This window comes from Lutjanus erythropterus, chromosome 13, assembly GCF_056507025.1.
Source record: "Lutjanus erythropterus isolate fLutEry1 chromosome 13, fLutEry1.hap2, whole genome shotgun sequence".
Lineage (NCBI taxonomy): Eukaryota > Metazoa > Chordata > Actinopteri > Lutjaniformes > Lutjanidae > Lutjanus > Lutjanus erythropterus.
Genome location: NC_139329.1, coordinates 19,133,089 through 19,155,437, shown reverse-complemented (window position 1 = coordinate 19,155,437; position 22,349 = coordinate 19,133,089). Strand labels below are relative to the sequence as shown.

The following is a 22,349-nucleotide window of genomic DNA, read 5'->3' as shown; positions in this document are numbered from 1 at the left end:
TCATTAAAGATCTTATGTCTATATAAAATCATCTGCTGATAAAAGATGTCCTTTGTTGTATGTTTTTGTGACCACTGAGACCCTTCTTTGACACATTTTTTGACAGCCATTACCAGTTGTCTTGTCATTATACTGTATTGGCACTGGCATCACGTGGGTTTCTGGAACCAAAGATATAATGTCCTTCTCTCTTCATCTTCTGCCTCAGATTGGTCCAAATGGATACTACTTTGCCATTGATCCCAATGGATATGTCCTGCTGCACCCCAATCTCCAGCCAAAGGTATCACATCTGGCCCTATACATCACTTTATGTGGCTCATGTCTTGCAGCATTATATTAGATTCTGACTATTCCACATGGTTGCACAATAACTGCTTGCACTCTGTGAATAATATGCAGGCTAGCAGATGGTGCAGACCTTTCTCAAACTTTTCCATGTGCCGTCACCTCATCAATCTTCATATAGAGAATTCATTCTCTGGTTAGAGTATGACTTGATTTCATCAGTCCTCAGATGTCGGCTAGAAGGTCACTCATTACCATGTGAGATAAAATAGATATGTAGACTTGGCAGCGAACTGGCATATATGTTTAAGAATGAAGGATAAAATGAGGCACTGTGGCATACAGTAGAGATAATGTGTTTTAAAGTGAAGGTAGAACACCCCAGAATATAATTTAATTTGTTCCAACAGGGGAATATATCATGCTACTACAGTATGATTTTTTTCATATTTAATTTGATTAATATGTTTTTTTTAGGACAGTCTTTCCTGTTTAGCTTGATTTTAGCACACTAAATTCATTAAACATTTTTGATTTTATAGCTATTTTAATTATATTGACAACAAGGCTTAACATTGAAATATATGTTACAATGTCTCTTACCATATCGGTTTAATTCTGCCTGTCCTGACCACCCAAAGGCCCCGAATAGTCATACAGATCCTCAAATAAATGCAGCAGGATTTCTAGCCAGAGGCAGATATTAAAGGGACAGTTCACACACAAAAACATAAGCAAACTAACCGGTCAAGGCAGCGTTAGAGCAGCAACTCCTATGCTCTCTGATGTAAAAGTATTGATTTAGCCTATGGAGATTGGTTGTTTTGGAGAGAGTGATGTTTATTTTCAGGTGGATCTCTCTCTCCCCCATTCACAGTAGCAGATTTCTTAGCTCCTGTACCTTCTTGCTTTTCCAAACTGGGGGTGTGGCGATCAGTATCTCCTGTAGCTAATACACTGACTGTTGATAAGTACCTCATACAGCCCCACATCAAATAATCCAAGTGTTCCTTTGAGATACAGATATAAAGTAGCTGTGACCCCACAAGAGGTTCCAGCCCACTGTCTTTAGCCTGAGGCAAACAGGTGCTGCCTAGGACTGAGTTCTGTGTTTGGGGTCAAGATATTCAGAGTGGCACCTCCCTGGTCCTGGAACAGTCAATCCATGAAGACACACACTTGCTTCCCATCCATCCACCCACAAATCTCCACAATTTAATACAACAAGACAACCACTTATGGATCCAATTACTTTAATACTCAGTTTTATTGGTTTTATTGGTTTGGATTCGCATGTCAACAATAAAACAAGGATTAGTTTATAACTGACTCAAGCCTCCTGGAAATTACACAAAAAGAGATGTTACTCACACACAGACAGTGGTGAAAAACTGGTTTAACTACATTAAACAATAGAAAACTAAAAAAATAAATGAGATGATGGTGCTGTAACTAGTACGAAGACATTCAAGATATTTAGAAATGTCTGTATTTCTGTGTCCTTTTAGTTTAACCTTGTAATTCAGTAGTAAGAGATATCGCAGCGCTACATATTCTTTACCCCCCGGAAGAAAGAAGATTTCCCTCTTGTCTTTTGTCCCCTTTCAAACTTTTCATCCAGACTAGAACTTCTACCTGTGGTCAAAGCTCTGCATGTGTTTAGATAAAGGCCTACTTATCAGAAAAGTTACAGCAGGGAGTTACACAATGTATTAAAAGCCATGTTTTTCTTTGATGGACACACACACAGACACACACACATTTTTGAAACACCACATTGTATCACTGTCCATCTTTTTATAACTTTCCTAGAAAAGGATTCGTAACAGGAAGCTCAGGCTCAATAATAAGTATGCTGTCACTTTTCATGAGGTGAGAGAAGAAGTAGAAGTAGTTGTACTGTTGATTGCAGAAGTAGTAAACATAGCGGAGTTTTCTGTATTGTATTCCCATAGATGTAATTCCCTTCAGCTAGAGTAGCATTGACTGTAGGTAACCATTACTTTTTGCAGGAGATCTATTATGTGATATAAAACTCTATGCTTGTAATGACCGTTCTGGTCATGGAAAAAAAAAATACAAACATGTAATGTGCATGTTTTGTAACCGTGTGAAATATTTTGTGACAGTGTTGAGTCTGAGAGAAAACAGGTGACATATCCTGGGGATTTGTTACCTGTTTCGGCAAAAACTGTATGATCAGATCCCATTTCTGGCCCAATTTTTGAGCTACGTGACTCATTTTTGAGTAAGACCGAATTTCAGCTTCCTCGGGCACCGTTTGCCGTGCAGTGCGAAGGGGGCAACAAGGACCAATCAATAGCTCCTGAATGGTGACAGGACTACCGGATGACTTTCTGACATAACAGAAATTTTGGTTGGCCTCGGTCAGGCTCTCACACAGTTGAAGCAGAGAATTCGATCAGTTGTCAATAGCCAGATCTGTCTACAGAGGTCAGCATTATATTTTATATGTTTTTTATTTGTTGGTTCCACAAAGGTTGTTCTAAAGTTCTGCAGATGTTGTTGGCATTTCTAACTACGCTTTCACCTCCTTTTTCCATGTAAAGATTCCTTGTTGTGCTAGAGAAAATGCAGTGGGAAGAGGACTGACTTGTACCGTACTTCAGGTTTCCTCTCAAATGTATACAAAGCAATGTCAGCTGAGAGCAGCCTTAGTGTTATAACACAAACATAAAGGCACTATCAGAATCAGAAGTACAAGGAGCATTCAAGAATGAAAGCAGAGTTATTATTATGTTTCCCATCAAGCCTCTGCACTGTGTGTGTGAGGCTTGGAGGGCTGCCTGTCCATCACTCATTGTCTCATTGAATCAGCTGAATACTGATGGTGACCTTGGGCCCTTTGAACATTTCCCATGTCTCCTGTCTCTCTGCCTCAGCGGTGACTCTTTCTGTATTTTATTATGTTTGTACATATTTCATGTTCATCACACAAGTCTCCCCTTTTGCAGTAGCATTTTTTATTTTGATCTCACACCCTGGCTCACCTCGACAAGTCTCCGCTGACATACAGTATCCTCTCACTGTTTCATTCTTTCTTTTTAATCTGGCTGCTCTATTTTTTTCCCTCACTCCTTATTCCTCATTTGATCTTTTTTTTCCACTTTGCTATTCACACCATCCAGTGTTCCCATTTTGGATCTTTTCATATTCTCTCCTGTCTTTCTTGTGCATGTTTGATGTTTGATTCTGTATCAGCCAGTGTTCTATCTCTTGATCTTTTATTCTTTCTTTTCTCATTTTCATGTTGAGATGCTTCATCTTAATCGGCTTCCTTTGCTGCTCCATTTCATTTCACTTACCATCAAATGTAAGGAACTCATCTCACGCCATTTAATTGAGCGTTTTGTTAATTGCTTCTCTTGTACTTGTACTGATTTACATTTTATCTACAAATGGTATTTTTCTTAATTTAAGCTTTGCTGTGACAAGAGCAAAGTTTTAATCCTCACTCTCCTGCCTCCTTTAAAGCTGAAATGTATACTTAATGATTTTCAGAGCCACTGCTTGCATATGTCAACTTAAAAACAAGAAACATCACCCCACATTTTGAGCCAGAGAGTGAACAAACGCTGTCGAGGACAGACTGGTATCAGATTCCGTGTACTGCTGTTTTATAGAGAAGCACTAGATTACTGCTACCATTTTATACCACCATAAAGCCACTCAGACGTATAGGGTTTTTAAGAGAGGACATTAATAGGGTCCAGTGTCACTTTGTATCAAATCTGATTCAGCTGCGTCTGGTGTCACAGATATGTTGTCAAAACGCTGCCATATGGGACCCTCTAGATTTTATCCCATGGAATTGATTAAATTCATGTGTTTGGGAAAATATATGGCATTGCTCCTGAGTTGAATACAAAAGATCATTGTGGCTCAAATAATTGAAGTCCACTAAATGGCAGTAAGATGCAAAGAGCTATTCTCCTCAATGGCTGATTGCCATAGTGAGAACCCTTCTCTCAATAACAACTGTGAAACAGTCCGCTGCATTTTACAACATTTTATTTTATCAACTCTGCCCACTTTAGATAGAGTGATATGAAGGACGGTTATTACATAATAAACTTTGCTTCCAGCCAAACGACTCAGCCTAAAATAAAGGATTCTTCTTTGGTTTGTTCATATCAGTCCATGTGTTTTTGTGGGGTTTCTGCAAGTTTCAACAAGTAAAATTTAAGGCTTTTGAAAACCATTTAAAAACCATTATTAATGCAACTCAAGACCAATTTCATGTCTATACTGGCTGTCCACAAGTCACTCACTAAGGTTAGCATTGTTAGCACAGATTGGGACTGGGGTTGGACTTCAGGAATGTTCCTGTATTGGGTGATGGCAGATGTTTGGTGGTGGATTTTTGTTTTTCTGACTTTTAATGTGACTCTATACCTTGCCTTTACTCCCAAAGTTCCTCATTTGAGCATTTTCTTGCATAAAGTGCAATGGGCTACAAATTCTTTTTTTCTAACAAGCTTCAGCCATGCTGTTTTGGAGCCAGATCTCACTCCCCTTACCAATAATCAATGAAAGACATGAACTTATTTCTTCTCAAATTAGCTATTTTAACCCACACACCACATCCTGATAAGTTCTAACAGAGCTGTGCAGATTGAAGTTAATGCAACTTTATAAAAGCAATGTTAACTTCATAATACAATAATTTTATAAGTCTTGTCAAAATCTTATTTAAGACATTTTAAGTTTTTTGTCTGTGTGTAGTATTCTTTGTGTTCCGCTACAGACTGAATTATGTTTCCCACAGAATCCTAAATTCCAGGAACCTGTTACCCTCGATTTCCTGGATGCTGAGCTGGAGAATGACATCAAAGTGGAGGTACAGAGGAACTACATGGAAATCCCCCCGTCATATGCACAAACACACACACACACACAGAGCAAGCAAAGGTACTGAGGTGCAGTTCATACACATCCAGCCAGGTATTCAGGTGCCAGATGTCTCATGACTCCTCATAAAGCTATCATGATCAATCCTTGCATGTGATTTATTTAGTGTCCCTAACTTGTTAGCATGAGGTTATGAGACAGGATGTGTTCCAATCCGCTGGTACAAAGTAAATCAGGTTCAGTGACATATGAAACTACATGAATACTGTCTGTTTCTTCCCTACAGATCAGGAGAATGATGATTGATGGAGAGACAGGCGAACGTACCATTGACACTCTGGTGAAAACTCAGGATGAGGTAACCGAAAACAGGAGGCCTTATGTATCGCACTGGAGTATGTTGGGTGACTTTAAATTTGAGGCTTTTGTAGAGGTCTCTTATCGTGGGTCTTATCTACAGCTGCAGCTGCTGTTCTCAAACATTGTAAAATAGACAAACTGGGGCTGAAATTACAATAAATTTTCAGTACAAAATTTGATCCATTGTGCAGGAAAAAGTGAGAGTTATGTTACAGTAGTATAAATACACTGTTGTCATTATAATGTACAATTCAGCTAGTTTATATGAAGGAAACACTTAGTTTGAATATTTATTAGCCAATTTTTCAGGCTCACTGCTTCCATTTTTTCATATCTTATCAAAATACTCCTAGAAAATGCTAACCTTATACTTTCCACTTAAATTTTATTCCCCTACATAAAATAGCCATTGCTCCTGGCTAAAAGAAAGGGACTAGTTTGGATCATTTTAAGTGGAGTTGTATGGTGTACAACAGTTCAGTGTACACTATATTTGAAGTATTTTCACTGCTTTACTTTGCCATCAGACAACCAAACTCCATAGGTGGTCTAAAGCTGCCTCGATCAGTTTGTTTGTGCTGTTATGTGACTCTGATGTTTCTAAAGTGACAGATTCACCAAAGTTACACAATATTACAAATAAAAAACGGATCAAGGCAGAAGTAGACCAGCAACTCCTGTATTCTGTGAGGTAAAATTACTGACTTTGCCTGTGAAGTTTGGTTGGTTTTTAAGACGGTGACATTTGGCTTGTATAACGGAGGTTTCCCATTGGAAAAACCTGTCTGATGGCAGGATAAAGTAGTGAAAATATTCTAATTATAGCGTATACTTATATATATGGCCCTGTCCACAGCAGTTAGCTTCCTACAGTGGTACTTTCTCCTAACTGGGGGCGTGCTGACCTCCATTTACTGTAGCCAATACACTGACTACTGACTGAACTATCCCTTTAAGGGCATCTTGCAGTGAGAGTACTTTGGAATATCTGTCTGCTCATACAAAGTGAAGAGAAACAGAGAGAGAAAACACAAATGAGCTGCTGACTGTGTGCCAGACTTCCTTGCTTTTACCTTGATTTAATACAGCTGTTGTCAATTGCAATTTTCAGATATTTTTACCATTTAAAATATAAACTGATCATATCCTGTATTGGGTTTTTTTGTACAATAAAAACACACTATTTAAAGTAACATTAGAAAGTAATTCTAAATGCCAATTCCTGTGTTTCATCTTTGGCAGAGGTATATAGACAGAGGAGTCAGGACTTACACATGGGCACCAGTCAATGGAACAGATTACAGGTGAGTCATGTCAGCAATTTTGTATTACTGCTTTACGGTTCATTAAGCTGTCCCTATGTCACTTAAGAAAATTCACTGTCACTAACTACTGAGAGCACTCCAGTTGATGGAGGACGTGACTTAAGCCAACAGGGGTCACTGTCTTGTTTCTAACATCAAGCTCTTCTTGGTTAATGGGGAATACATTTAGGAGATGTGTTTTGCATTTCACTGAACTTGCAGAAAAACATGCCTTAGTGAAAAACACTGAAACCTTAATTAGCTGTGTACTTTTCTTCTCTTGATTGACAGAAATTGCCTATAATTGCATGCATTTAAAGAATTTAAAACCACCGCACAGAACATGTTGGAAAACTTAAATTAACCATTGAACTAAAAGGCTGACAGTTCCTTGCAGCAAATGATTCCTTCAGACGACTTCCAACTGCAATATTTTGTCCTCAGTGTGACTGTGATTGTCTTTGCTGCAGCCTGGCTCTCGCTCTGCCTAAATACAGCGAGCACTTCATTCAAGCTAAACTGGGGGACGACATGAAACAAGCTATGTGTGAGTACTGCATACACCCTCATGATAAACAGAGCACAAACAAATCAATCAGATTTAATTTTGCTGGTGCCTTGCAGCCAACTCCCATACATACTTTTCTTTGGGTCATACTCTCAAGAATCTCCTCTTTCTTTGTATCACTCGTTCCTAGCTGGAACCACAACCACTCCTTTGTATTTGGTGAAAAGATCAGCAGATCCCCACGGTGCTTTTCTTTTGTAGTGTAACCCACTGGTCAGTCGCCCTGCACTCCCACACACACTCTCATCCACATGCTTTCCTTCTCCCAGGCCCAGCCCAGCACTAGCTTCTTTTGATCTTGTCTGCATTTTGCTCCTGTCCTTCTTTACTCCCCTCTTCTGGCCCTCCTTCTGGCTTAGAAGAAGACGGAATAATCACACCTCCTCTCCCTGCTCATTATCGCCTTTTCCTACCAAATGTTTTTTTCTTTCTTCTGCACTCCACCCTTTTCACTGCGTTTCAGTGGCCAACTCAATTCCTCTACCTCTCTATCCTTGAAGGAGAAATATGTAATAAATTTACTGCACTAAATCATAAAGAAGATAAGTCATCAGAGAGTAAGGAAACATGCTGAATTGAGACACTGGATTCTCTGACAACAACACTTCAGTCGTCTATTTCTACTTTTAAATTTCTATTCCAGGCTGGAATAACTGTTTTTTTGTTTGCCTGTTTCATATCTACCAGAGTTTATATTTATGCTGAATGTTTGCTGAAATGTCTGTTTATAGATGGGAAGAAATCATGAATGATCTTTCGGGAGGAGTAGATGTTAATTACATTACATTGAATTGAGCAATATGTTAATGGAGTCAGGCAGGCAGCAGGGCAGGCAGTCACCGAACTCCAACTCCAGACTGTGTATTTTCGGAGCAGTGGGCTTTTGTTTACAGGATAACACGCTTAGCTTTACATCGACTGACAGGCAGATGAATAATGGTACTGCACATAGCGGAGCAGAAAGTTAAACTTAGCAGTATACAGTCTATGGCTCCTACTCACTATTCGTACTGCAGTACTCATTTTTTTAATGATAAGGACTTACACATTTCTCCTTTAAGTCGATCTTTTATTTCCTAAATTTTCCATTGGGTGACAAGCTACCCAAAGTCAACAAACTTTACTCTAAATTGTTTTCTCTGTCTCTCTCTCTGTTTTTCTCCGTCTTTCTATCTAATCTGTAAACCTGTCCTCACCTCGTTGTCTTTATGCCTCCTAAATTCCCCCTCCCCCTCCCCTCTTTTCTCTTTTTCTCCAGCTTATTTTTTCGCTCTGTTTGTGCTCTCAAGGCTGTCTCGCTGCAGTGATACACTGGCTGCTTCTCCTAACAGCTCAGAGCATAGCTAATAATCACAAGGACAAAACTTATTCTTATACACACATACACACACACACTGTACTTTCAACTGTGACTCTTCATACAATTTTTTGTATTTTGATTCTGATGCAACTTATTCTCTCTGTCCTCCTTTCACACTGAATTTACACAGCTTCTTCTTGGGGCAAGTATTCACTATTCTGCGTCCTTTATCTTTTTTTTCCATGTGATGCTCCTCTGTGTCCTCTGTGTTTGCATGGTTACATATGGACGGATGGATGGATGATGGATGGATGAATGTTTAATCGTGACTTTGTAGATGCATGGGCAGATAATCCCTTTGATCAAGGGATATAATTAGCAGAAAAACACTGGATTCAGCGCACAACCATCTGGCTTTAGTGTTTTGTTTTTTTTTCTTGACTTTGATGTGACGCCACAAAGCATAAACGGCTAATGGTGCAGTTATTCCAACAGATGAGATTTTGACCAAGTGTTTCGGCCTCTGTATCACTCCCTCTCTGCTATAACAAGTCTGTCACTGTGCCATAAAGACTGTCAGAACGTTTACAGGCCTGTTAAAGAAAGTAACACACCATGCCTAGCTGCCACAGACTACTCCGATAGGGAGTTTGGGACTCTAAAGTTCTCTGCACAGCCATATAGGGTTTCACACTGGAGCCAGACCACCAGTACCTCGATCCATCTAACCACTTTCCTGCAGTAGGTGGTTCCTGCAGCCACTTGTCCTCCCAATACATTAGGGAGGGTCCCTGGCCAAGGGTGTGATGGATGAAAACAGATTTTTTCATCCATATAGCAGGAACGCTGCATGCATTGAATAAATGACCTAATGCTGGGGTTGAGGAGACGGTGACAGAGAAGCAAAGAACAAGAAATAAGAGAAAGAATGTATGGTGTGGAAAGCAATTGGACATAGAGACACCCTGCCCAGTCTATAGAGACAGAGGGACAATGAATCTGCCCGTTATGTTTTATGTGAAGGACATTGTTTCATCCTGCACCAGACTTCCATGACCCCGAGGAAACTCGGCGCTCAGTAATTTTTTTCGCAGACTTCACCACACGACTCGATATATTTTAAAGGCGATGTCCAAAATGTCATCATTTTAAGAGAGCAGTGAATGATGGCCATTGATGCCTGTCATGTCATTTATGAGATAAGAATTGCCAGAGAGAATTTTAAATGAGATCCAGAGCCAGGGCAGACAAAGCATAGAGTGGAAGGAATTTTCTTTATTACTACTGTATATTTACAAGGGTCACACATTATTTTACAGTACACTAATAAGATGTAACAAGCTGTACTTCGTAATAAATTAGTCAATAAGACAAAATATGTTCTTAAATAGTCAGTAAACAAACACAGTTATAGCATAATTAGACACCGTACATCTAATAGTACTCTGATAAGATGTAACAAATTAGACAAAAACTAGAAATAATATGTTCCTCATTACACAGTGTTAGACCCTTGGTTAGATCCTTATTAGACTTTATTAGAGAGTAATTAGAGACACATTACAACAGAACTGCACTGTAAACGAAAGTGAAATCACATATATGCTACTTTATGTAGCACCATCTTTGGCTTGTCCCACACAATTGGCAAAGTAAATAAGACTGATGCCCCTGCCTCGATAATTTTGGTCTTTACTTGGTTGATCTGGTTCACAGATGTTGTTGTTGTTTTTAAATGGGGAAGTAAGAGATATGTGGTTTCACTTGAGTTTACAGTACAATTCTGCTGTGATGTGTCTCTAAAGTCTAACAGTGGAAAATACACTTAAGCTTATAACACAGTTCTGTTGTAACGTGTCACAAATTACCTTCTAATAAAGTATAAGCTTCTAAGACAGACTATTATTTCTAGTTTTCATCTACTTTTATACAAAGAATGGCTTGTTAAGTCTTATTAATGTATTGTTAAATAATGTATAACCGTGTTTTTTCATTTTTTTATTTATATCATAATGGACTACATAATGCTACAAAAATAGCATCTCTGTGACCTTTACATGTTGTTTGCTTGCATGTCCTTGCTGTAATCCCTATCTACTCATTTCCTGTTCTGCATTTCTAAAAAAAGTGCACTCAATCTTTTTTTATGTTTAAAGTTTGTCTGTGAGATCTAATATTCTTTCACCACAGTTGCACTGTAGTGTTTTATTACCTACTGTGGGAAATATTTACAATTTTTCAGCACATTTTCCAAGGTATGACATCATTTGTCAGATGATGGATGCATTTTTATCACCCTTTGTCTTTCCTACTTTCTCCTCTCCCCATCTCTTTCTCTCTGGGGGTCACAACAGGGCAAGAAGGCAAGTATTTCTCACTCAGTTATTCTCTCATGCCTCCCCACGGCAACTCCATTCACACTCTCTACCTTAATCCATCACCTCATATCTGTCCAATATTTTATGTGTGTGTGCGTGTGTGTATGCATGTGTGTATGGGCCTTTCAGCTGCAGTTTACGACTGTGTCTATGTATCAACCACAGCATTACTTAATATTGAATATGATCACCTGCTTGTCACGTGTTCCTGGATTCATGTGGTCGTCTCGCAGCGCACGTACCAGTGAATTTACATCATTTAATAAAGAGAAACCACACTTTTAAGTAACTAATGTGTAATATCAAAAATCTTATTACAGTAAGAGCATAAAACAGATGTTTTTTGTGTTTTCATAAGCCATGGAAACCATACAGCTGGAGAGGTTTGATGAGTTTGGTTACACCTTCATTGCTCCAAGGTACGTGATCTCAACAATATTGTACAACTACATTTTCAGTATACACGAGACTGAAACTGTCGATACTGTTTCTTCAGGGAGTACTGCAAAGATCTGAAGCTGTCACTCAACAACACCCAGTTCCTCCTTGACTTCAGCCAGTATATTGATAGAAACACTCCAGATGCATGTGAGTCATGCATCTTTTATTTCACTTGAAACATTTACACTGGTTGTGATGTCAGTTTGCTGCACTGTTTATATCCATATGAGTATTATTATTCCACTGAGCTGCACAATGTCACCTAAATCAATATACAGTGTGCTGCATTTCTCTGTGTGTTAATAAGAGTGGAAGTTTGTGTCTATGTATGCATGCATGGTATCTTTTACTGTTAGTCATGGTGGAGTTTTCCACACTGACATCATGATGGTCAGCATCTGAAGGTCAGAGCGTGACTTTGGTCATTAGATTATTGCCATCTAAGCACAGTGATGTCAGCCTGATCCAGTAAGTTTCCTAGAAGCCCGATGCTGTCATGCTGCACAATGACTCATGATGCTTGATTTGTCATCACCTAATGGATCATTCCTCCTAGTATGGCTTACCACCATCATCCAGCTAATGGATCGAAGTATCCCTGATCCATTTTACCCCGAGGTCAAGCCATATACTTAGGCATTAATGCTTTTCTTGTTGCTGTTTGTGCAGTGTGTTCTCGCAGTTCATTTGAACAGACTCTTGACTACAGGTCCTTAAAAAGTCTTATAATGTCTTGAATTCACATTTGCTGATATAAAGTCTTAAAAAGTATAAAATAGTCTTAAATTCTGCTTGACAAGGTATTTAATATTTAATTAATTAATTCAGTACTTCACCCATATTTGAGTAAAAGATGAGGTGTGAAAAGTGGGGCAATCATCAGTCCAGTTTACACAAGGAAATTGACTAGAATTATTCAGACAACTGTCTGGAGGCTAAATGAGACATGGACAGCATTCACCTGTTTGTGTAAAAAACAGTGTATAATAAAACAGAACCACTGTCATAATACAGAGGTTTAAATGACTTTCAGCATAGAAACTGTGAATAGGCCTTGTTTCAGACTGGCTGTAGGTCAAGTTAAGTGATTTTTTTAAATTTTTTTTACAAGCATAAACATATTTGGACAAATATTCTTTAAGTCAACCAGTTACTGTCATTTTGCCTGACTAATAATTTTGAACTGACAATATAAGTATTTACTCAGAGTTTGCCTACATTTGTAATTAAACAGTGGCATAAAAAGTCTTAAAATGTCTTTCATTTAACTCTGTAATACATTTAGACACCCAATTACAAAACGCTTTTGACACACATATGCTGAGGTTGCACTGTTTTGAAAAGTACTTTTCTTGACAATGGGCTTTATAAAACTCAATACTTTCGCATCGTCTGTCTCCAAAAGCTGCAAAAGCCAACCCTTCACAAAGTGTTTCCTGCTGTCTGACTGTCTAATGGTCACTCAAAGAGGACCTCCAAAAACATGTCTCCCCGCTGGATGATTTCCTGACAAGTGCCATGAGATCATTTTTCTCCTCCCTCATTTATCCAGGGAGAATATCTGACTGAATGCACCTGCTGTTTTTCAGCCTGACTTTCACCTTCATACACTTAATCACCAGTCCTCTCAGTACTCTTACTGTTAGCCAAAAAATGCCGGGTTAAGTGCAGCGCTCTGTGGCATATCGGTAGTAATTCATCTGAGAGTTAATATTCAAGTAGAACATATTCATTTTCACTGCCCAGATAAGTAAACAATAGGCTGTCATTGCTTCCTTTTCCCTACTAAGTACTGTTATTGTGGTTTTGTAATGTTCACAACATGTAAAATATATCTTGCCTTGAATCTGTAGGTAATGTTTCCCTGGTGAGTCGACTAATCCTGGATGCGGGTCTGACGGCGGAACTGGTTAAACTTTGGAACGAGCAGACAGTGTGAGTGCCAAACCTTTACGCTCCTCTCAGAGATGTATTACTTCTTATATGGAAGTCTGTGTTGCATGTGTACACTATTGCTTTGTACTATAGCTTATGCTCATTTCATGCCCAATTTACTGACTAACTGAGCCAGAGATATTTTTTTTCTTTTCTCTGGGTGATTCGATCACGTCTAACTAGTGAAACGTGATGAAAGCAGAGCGCAAAATGCATATCACGCCCAGCCACGCCGCACTCTGCCAAGACATGCTGTTTTGAGAGGAAAATAAAATAACTACATCAGTGTGTTGCCTTTCATGGTATGCCCACTTGTCTGAAATAATCTGAATACACACTTCCACACACTGCGGGGTATCTGTTTAACATTAGGACATGCAGAGACAAGTGACTGTGGGCATAAAACGATTTGTGTTGCGTCTGCAGCTCGGTCTTACAGTTCACAAACACTTCTATTTCTAATATGTGTGACTGACTTTGATGTGCTTTTTTTAATACTACGTGTTTGAAATTATTAGGGCCGCAACTAACAATTATTTTCAGATGAGATGATGAGCAGATGAGAGTTATTGTTGTTGTGTTTTTGTTAGCATGTTGTTAGTTGTCCATTGGCACGCCCACGATACCTTGGGTTGCGTGTCAATCAATCAGAGGCTTCGCTTCTGACTTGTCAACCAATCAGAAGCTGCGTTCTGTGTGTGACAGCAGTGATTCATAGATGTATTAAAAGATCAATGCGCTATCTACTGTGCAGTTGTCAAAGCACTGCACGATAGATAGACAAGATAGAATAACGTGAGCTCGGCCCTTCAAAATAAAATTTCCAGTGATGATGGTGACGACCGCAACCCCACAGTAGGCACCACATCACTGCGGTATTGCAGTAACGCAGTTATTATCACAGCCCTATTCAAGACCTCAGTTCTGTTCAGTCTTTATCGTCCCACCAAAACCAGAAAGTGTTCAGTGACTTTTTCCTGTTTGTTTTTACTGTGGCATCAAAAGAGATAATGCATATTGGTCTAAAAACACTAGTCTTGTAATGTTTGATTGACTGCTGTTTTCTATGTTCTCAGGGACGGGATTGTGGCCAGGTTCGTAGCCACAGATGGAGGAATCACAAGAGTCTACCCGAGAAGGTACTCTCCCTCCCATCTTCTCAGTTTCTCTTCTAGCGTTAGAGCTCTGGCGCTGTAAAACAGCACGGAAAAGCTTTGCCCAAATATCCGCTGGTGTAAATGTGTGAGATGAAAATGGATACAGACTGTAATACTCTTAGGTTGATCGCTTTTGGCTGCTTCACTCACCTGCTCCACTGGGTTATTTTCCAGAACATGGAGGATTAGACACTTTGAGCTTGAACTCCCAGAGCTTGCCAGGCCAAAACAGGACACGGGTCAAATCCACAGATCCAGCAGCCAAACGCGGCTCATTTTCCTCAATTTCCCTGCTGCTGCTACTTTTGTCTGAACTACACTTGGGGGTTCCACTTGGTCAGAATATAACATTCCAGCTGAAGATGAATGCATATTCCTCCTGACAATAAAACATGAAATACAATCAGTTATTGCTTTTACTGGATCATGCCCCTGACATATATCAACTGGATAGGGTGTGACTCTTATTTCACTGACTAACATTTGGCTGTAGATTAAAATATAAATTGTTCCGATAGATCAAACGCATTTGCTGGGTGTTTTATGCTTATAATGGTCCATATATAAAATTACGTGACTGTGTTAATGTTTTCAGTGCTGGAGAAGATTGGACCGAGAATCATGAGACATACGAGTCCAGCTTCTACAAAAGGACCCTGGACAATGAAATTTATATTTTCACAGCTCCATCTTTCAACAGTAAGTTTTCCGAATGTGCGTATGTGCGTGCACTTCTCCGTGCGTGAGGCTCTTCAGTGTGGCCTGGCACTGAGCCTATCCTGCTCTCTGCCTTTGGACGTCATCCCAAACCTACTGGCAAAGATCACACTCTCAGGCCTCTGATATCACTCTCTTTATCCTTCTCCTTTTCCCGCTGTGTCTTTCAGCGATCATCCCCTCCTTCCCTCCCTCCCTCCTGCCCTGTATACTTCCTGTTATCTGCACTGATCTCTCTAGCAGACATTAGGGCAGGAAAACGTCAGTGTAATGTAGCCGTGCTGCTTACAGCTACACTTGACTGGATTAACACATGTACTGGCTTCACAGACTCCACTCTGCTCACATAAATTAAAAGCAACTAAAAATGTATGGAATTTCCCACAATGGATAGCGATTATTCCTGTTTCACAGAAATATTCTCGGCCATGTGCCTTTAAATATGATTGCATCTAAATTACAATGATTACTGCTTCCCCTGTGTTTCCCCTCTGAATAGCAGCAGAGAACAGGGAGCCTGTTTCTGAGTCAGGTATCCTCGTGAGCAAAGCAGTGGACCTCACGATCGGCGACGTCACGCTCAAACCAGCAGGTCAGTCTTAATAGTACCAAAATGATTGCTTCTTATGATGCAACATAAATGAAAAGACTCATCACAGTTGTACCTCTGCCTGTTTTGTGGTTTGTTCTGCAGTTGTGGGAGTGAAACTCAATGTGTCATTCTGGATGAACAGTTTCATGAACGCTACCCTAAAACTGAATGTAAGTCGTGTTAATAAGGTCCATTTGTTTTACATTATCTTTGACAAATTTATCTGTTGGTGCACAGAACTGATTTCTTGTCTGGCTCACTTTTTACCTTTTAGTGCAAGGATGAGATCTGTGGCTGTCTGAGGAATGACAAGGTACAGCAATCCAGTTTATTATCTAATCCAAGAACTTTTTTCTTTTTTTGCACTTTGCAAAAAAACTTAATAATTTGTATCTGATATGTTTTTTCAAACAAAATGGCTCAGTTATCTCATTGAAATTTTGAAATGTAATGAAGTGACATCTACTCCTTCCCTTTCATTAAAAATCTATAATCTATAAATTGAACTGCTGGACAACAGGTGTTTCTTACTTCACTGTAGAGTCCGTTCTCAGTGTTTGTGCACTGGAACCCTCAAGTTTCCACATCACACTTTTGCAAATTGAATACTGGACAAGGATTGGCTTCTAAACTATTTGTGATTTGAGTACGGATAAACACTCCACTTTCAATAGATGAACATGAAAACATCTTTCTAGTAAAAAAAAAAAAAAACGCTGCACATACATCATTCTGCACAGTGAAGCACAAATATTCAACTGTATGAACAAGAAGAAAAGCATATTTTTGACAGGAGGAGAATTTTAAGCACAGTTAGTATCTCTTTTTAAAATACTGACAGGTCATTTTCAATTTCCACATTTTTATCGCTTGACTTTGTTGTTGTTGTTGTTTTTTTTAATGTTAATCATTTTACCCTGCAGCATGTAGACTGTGTGATCCTGGACGATGGGGGATTTCTTCTCATGTCCAATCAGGATGAGTATATCACCCTGGTGAGTTACCGGTGACCACTTTCCTCACTTTAACTTGACCACGTTTGCTTCACCTATATGTTGCCTTTCTCTAAACGAACAGTAATTGATCATAAACAATAACACAATAGAACATCTGTAGTCACATAGTCAGAAAAGTTCAAATCAAAGACTGCCAGAATTCTATATCTCTTACTTTTCTCTACATTTCAACATACCTGGCTCCTCTTTCCTCTGTCACAGGGATCCATCAATCTCATATAGAGGTCAAATAAAGGGCTTATGACTCAGCTAAGTTATGAGAATGGCCTGTTAGCTGCGAGCTGTTTGAAAGCTCCTGTAGGACAGCAGTACATCCATGTCTCCGGTAAAGTAAAGCACTAGCCACTGGAGGAGGATCAAAGGGAGAGGTCTGATGGGTTTTAGTCAGTCATGGAAGCTGTAGTGAAGTGAGTCCCCGGTGTACGCAAGAAGTCAGCTCTGCTGTGTTAACTCCACTCTCACAGGCTGCTACGGGCCCATGTGTGTCAGTGGTTGGATATACAGTGGGTTCAGAAACATTTCATGTCAGTCGTGACAGGACATCTGCTAGCTTTGATCCATTCTACCATCGCAGTGTCTGGCATAGAGTTTATGGTCTTCGAGCATTTGAACAAGCGCCCTCATATCTCTTTTTCACATCTTGTGATACATCGGTGTCTGCTGGGATCACGCAGGTTTTTTTGTGACTGTCTTCACACAGCATTTCATGCCAAAATATTATCAAAGTTGCAATATGTCCAAATGCAATATATCCACAAATATATCCACAGAAGCTGCAATTTTTCAATAAAGGAGACGCATGTGAAAGAATTGTACTGCAGTGCTGCAGAGATGCCCTGGCCTACAAATCTTGTTTTCCAGATGTAAGAAAGCAAGTTTGTTTGGTAGACAGAAAAAAAATCATACAAGTATTTGATGGAATCCACTAATCTGTTCTCATTAACTTAACTTTAAAAGTTTTATTTATTCAAGTTAATTAAACTGAAAATGTATAGCTGACAATTTATTTTTAGGACACTCAGAACATAAACATGAGTTCTTCTACCTTTTGTCTTTTGACATGAAATGATAAGTTGAATACAGAGTTCAATTAATTAAACTCATCATAGCGTGCACTTTTTGAGAGAGAAAACTCATGCACAACTTAGTTTATTTGACTAGAAATTTATTTGTTTTAAATCATTACAAAATTAATTACATCAAATTCAGTCAGCTTAAACTTTTTAAGCAGCCCTGACACTTTATAAAGTTAAAACAAAAAGTTTATATTTACAGTGTTCAGACCCCAACAAATGTCACATCGTCATGATTTTAATGTTTTTTTTTCAGTTAAAATGAAAATTGTGATTCAAAAATGATCATTTCATCTACTCTTTAATTGTATCGCAGTTGCAATATCTGTCAAAACAATCACAACCTCATTTTTTATGCCATACTGAGTTTATCATCACTCCTTTTTACACACAATCTTTACATATCAGCTTATCAAACATCTTCATACACTCTCTATGTCCAGCCAGTTTGAATAAGCTCATTCCTCCTTATAAAGGCTGCCCATATAAACAAGACCAATCACCTGATTGCTCATCCACTAGGTGTTCAGCTACTTGTGAAACTACCTGTTCTGATTATAATAATAGGATTATAAATATGTGACCTTTATTCTTAATACAACATAAGCCTGACAGACCTTAGAGGCGAAGTGACTGCCATCCCTTTATATGGGCTCACACAAAATGGTTGAATGGACTCATCCTGATAGGCTAAGCACATAAAATCCAAATTTTCAGTGCAGTGATGTGCAGTGGTGAAAGGGTAAGCCCATAAGGCCCCGTCAGAGGGAATAATACACAGCTGTATGTTTGCTTATACAAGCAGAGCCTTACGCCGCTTTTATTGTTTGCTTGTTTGCTTTGCGTGTGTTTGTGTGCGCGGACTCGTCTAGATAGGTCAGTTCTTTGGCGAGGTGGATCCTGTGCTGATGATCAACCTGGTCAACACCTCCCTGTATTCCTTCAACAAGACCTATGACTACCAGTCTGTCTGCGACCCGGAGAGAGACAGCAAGGCTGCAGCGGGACCGCGGTCCGTCCATGTGGTGAGATACTGACTCACACCAGCTGTCACACAGCAGGATTAGTTATTATTTATACATGTATGTATTTACAGTACATTAGCTTTTATTCTATGTGATAGTAAAGACCTTTTGAAGAACAACTACAACATGTTTTATGCCTCCTCAAAGTTAAAGATGGGGTGCAACAACCTCCCAATCCTGAAGCAAAGCAGGAAAAAAGGCAGTTGTAAAATTGCGAAGGACTAATAAATTTCATTGCCGTTTGAAAGGGCCTCAAATAAAGACAAAGCAAGTACTGTATTTTTCTTAATTTAATTTACATGATGAAGCGTGGTGTTTGTTTTGCTGCTTTTCTGTGTTACCAGAAGAGCATACTGAGTGCTTCAATTAGCCTAATTGATTAACCAGCACAAAACGGCATGAATGTAAACACTTCTGACTGTTAATACAGTTAGTACAGTAACTTGAATTAGGCTAACACAACACAGTCGCTGCTATCAGCATTCTGTGGAAATACTTCAAAAGATAAAACAATGAAGATGCAAAGTGTGTACTGCGCCCAGGGAGGGATAAAATGTGTCAGACTGAAGTTCAACACGTGGCTTGCTACCACATTTGGAGCCTCAGATTAGTGCTAGCCTAAAGAGTGCAGGAACACTGTATTCCTACTTTAAATAACACTTTTGGGTGAAATATTGGCAGAGACGGCAGCATGTGATGGATTTACATTCAACAGTTGGCCGTGTGAAATGTGCCTCTCACTGAAGAAAGACAGCCAAAATCTGAAGAATCTGTCCCAAATCTCACATCGAGTGAGTGAGAGCTTTTTCAGAGTTTTACTTTTTAACGTGGACAGAATACAGAATCTGTCACAGCTCAATTTCATGACTTTCATGAAAACACGAAATCACTTCCTTTAACAAACTTTGTGTATTTATAATATGAAGAATAAAGCAATACAGAATACCAAAGAGTACTGTATTATATGCCATTATATTTTGAATTGCCACCGGAATTGTGTATTTTTCTTTAAGACATTTCAACCATAAACTGATGTGAAAATTCACAATTCAGCACATCAGAATTTATCCATCAAATGAAGTGTGTGTGAGGACCCACAGACCCCCAGTGTGGAAACGAAACCTACACCCTTGTTCAATGGGGATGGAGCGAAAAAAAAAAACCAAAAATACCGATTCTTGATTTTTCTAGTTTCTATATTTATAAGTGGGATATAAAAAAGCCAAATGGGAAAAAAGAGTCATGACTTTTTTTTTTTAGACTTTCTTTTCCTGTCCCTCTCCAGCCTACCATCGCAGACTTGCTCAGTATTGGCTGGTGGGCCTCCAGTGCTGCCTGGTGAGTGTACAGTTTGTGTTTCTGTGTATCATTTCATGTGCTTTTTGTGTTTGTTTGTATGTGTGTGTGTTTTAGAGTGGGAGTACATTTGTACTTTAGGGAAGGAGTTTGTTTGGGAGTGGGCTTGTATGTTGTCGAAGGTCAGTGTAGTACAAGGGCAGTTACACAACATTGAACCGCATCACTATCTGTATGACTGTCCAACTGCAATAAAACCAGATTTTTTAAATAGAATGACTGATACTTCCCTTGACATTTACATCACCAGTGACTCTAGCCATGGACAGATGTGTGGCTGCTATTAAACAGTGTTTGGTTGTTGAATGTAAATAAGTTAAAGATGGTCTTCTGACTCATCTGAGTGACTCATCTTGTTTTTTTCGTTCTCTGTGTCTAGGTCAATACTCCAGCAGCTCTTCTTCGGTCTCATGTTCCCCAACCTTCTAGAGGCAGGTGAGCAACAAAAGCTTTGACTGTGTAAAGTGTAACCGTCAGCCTAATTTAGATGAGACAACAGGATCTGGTCCATTTTAATCCCTTTAATCACTTTCTCACTAATCCTTTCCCTCGTTTTTCTTTATTAAACGTGTCTCTTATTTCCAGCGGAGTCAGCAGATGAAGACATACCAGATGCCATGTTTAAGGAAAGCTGCATCACAGAGCAGACTCAGTACTTCTTTGACAACGATGAAAGATCCTACTCAGGTGTCCTGGACTGTGGAAACTGCTCCAGGTACGTGAGTGTTTCCTAATGTGATTGTACATTATGTGTACAAACAAATATGTAGACTATAAATGCCAATTCCCTCACTTAGAAGTTTAAACAGCTTGTACCCAAAACTTTTAATGTGCACTGTAAATAATTCTGCGTTGGTTCAACTTAAGAATGTAAGTTAATTGAATTTAGGTTGAATAAAGTCTTATTTGAGTTTAGTAAAAACTAATTGAGTTAACTGATTTGTAGAAAACAACAGAAGAGGAAGGACAACAAGACTTTTCGCTCCCCAACTTTTCAGGTGTTATGATAAAAATAGTGGTAACTGCTAAGCCAGGTATTACAGTCATACATAATGGCTGTCCAACAGCAAGGTGCAGTGTAATGTAGTGATCTGACTTCAGTAGTGGATATAGAATGAATCACAGTGAAAAAGAAACGGATAATGTAGTGGTGCAAAAAGACGCTGACAGCACACAGACAGACAGACATTGCAGTAGCAGCTTCTTATTCAGACCATCAGGGGAAATTGAGGAATAGCCTTTACACAAATCACTTTATTTTATTTGTATATTTTTTTTTATTTCTGTGCTTGTTGCTCAGAAATAGCATCTCTCCGTGTCCAGCAGCACCATGCGCCTGGAGTGACAGTGAGTTACTATGGTTATGGGACGCTCTATATCTCTGTTGCTCTATGACTTTATCGTGAGTTGCTATGAGAGGTTTTTAGGATAGTATGTGTATGGAAAATCATGAATGAAACTGTACCTCACTGCTGAAACAGAAATATGAGATCATTTTACATTTTTTACATATAGTGTGAAAATGTTCTCATCTCTTTCAGAGCAATCTCTAAAATCTCAAGCCAAATAAGACTCAAAGCCACTCCTTCATGAAAAATATAATGATTATGTGTTAAATAGGCTTCCTGTGCACACAGGACAAAGTCTGAACCCTGAAGGACAGTGTTTGTGGGGCTTTAGTCGACAGACACACACACACCACTTCAAAATCAAAAAACACCTTTGATGTCTGTGGAGTTTTGACTCATTTTCCTCTTCAATTTCACATCTAGCTTATAACAAAATTAAATGTTCATTAAAAAAATACAACATTACTTACAATGCGATGCTAGAACTGTCCCTGGGGCTGAGTTCTATTTTAAAAATAATTTTACAAACCAATCATCATCCAGCATTAATATTCATCCTAGCTTGTACGTATCAGACAGCACTATTGCTTAACCCTTTGATGCACAACATGGGTCTAA

At 39.0% G+C, this 22,349-nt stretch overlaps 1 protein-coding gene across 4 annotated transcripts in view; it reads left to right on the top strand.

The window, feature by feature from the left end:
• Positions 1–22,349, top strand: part of LOC146316449 (voltage-dependent calcium channel subunit alpha-2/delta-1) — a 92,791-nt gene that overhangs the window by 58,429 nt on the left and 12,013 nt on the right. For 2 of the 4 annotated variants that reach the window (XM_084733390.1, XM_084733388.1), the window contains exons 12-30: positions 209–283; positions 2,101–2,160; positions 5,093–5,149; positions 5,447–5,518; positions 6,763–6,824; positions 7,295–7,371; positions 11,429–11,489; positions 11,567–11,658; positions 13,365–13,446; positions 14,523–14,585; positions 15,199–15,302; positions 15,820–15,912; positions 16,015–16,082; positions 16,187–16,225; positions 16,836–16,907; positions 18,874–19,026; positions 20,312–20,364; positions 20,762–20,817; positions 20,968–21,097. In XM_084733390.1, the coding sequence (XP_084589516.1) occupies positions 209–283; positions 2,101–2,160; positions 5,093–5,149; positions 5,447–5,518; positions 6,763–6,824; positions 7,295–7,371; positions 11,429–11,489; positions 11,567–11,658; positions 13,365–13,446; positions 14,523–14,585; positions 15,199–15,302; positions 15,820–15,912; positions 16,015–16,082; positions 16,187–16,225; positions 16,836–16,907; positions 18,874–19,026; positions 20,312–20,364; positions 20,762–20,817; positions 20,968–21,097 (1,469 nt within the window). Of the gene's footprint in view, positions 1–208; positions 284–2,100; positions 2,161–5,077; positions 5,150–5,446; positions 5,519–6,762; positions 6,825–7,294; positions 7,372–11,428; positions 11,490–11,566; positions 11,659–13,364; positions 13,447–14,522; positions 14,586–15,198; positions 15,303–15,819; positions 15,913–16,014; positions 16,083–16,186; positions 16,226–16,835; positions 16,908–18,873; positions 19,027–20,311; positions 20,365–20,761; positions 20,818–20,967; positions 21,098–22,349 lie in introns of all 4 variants that reach the window. The other 2 variants (XM_084733392.1, XM_084733391.1) reach the window with 2 other exon arrangements.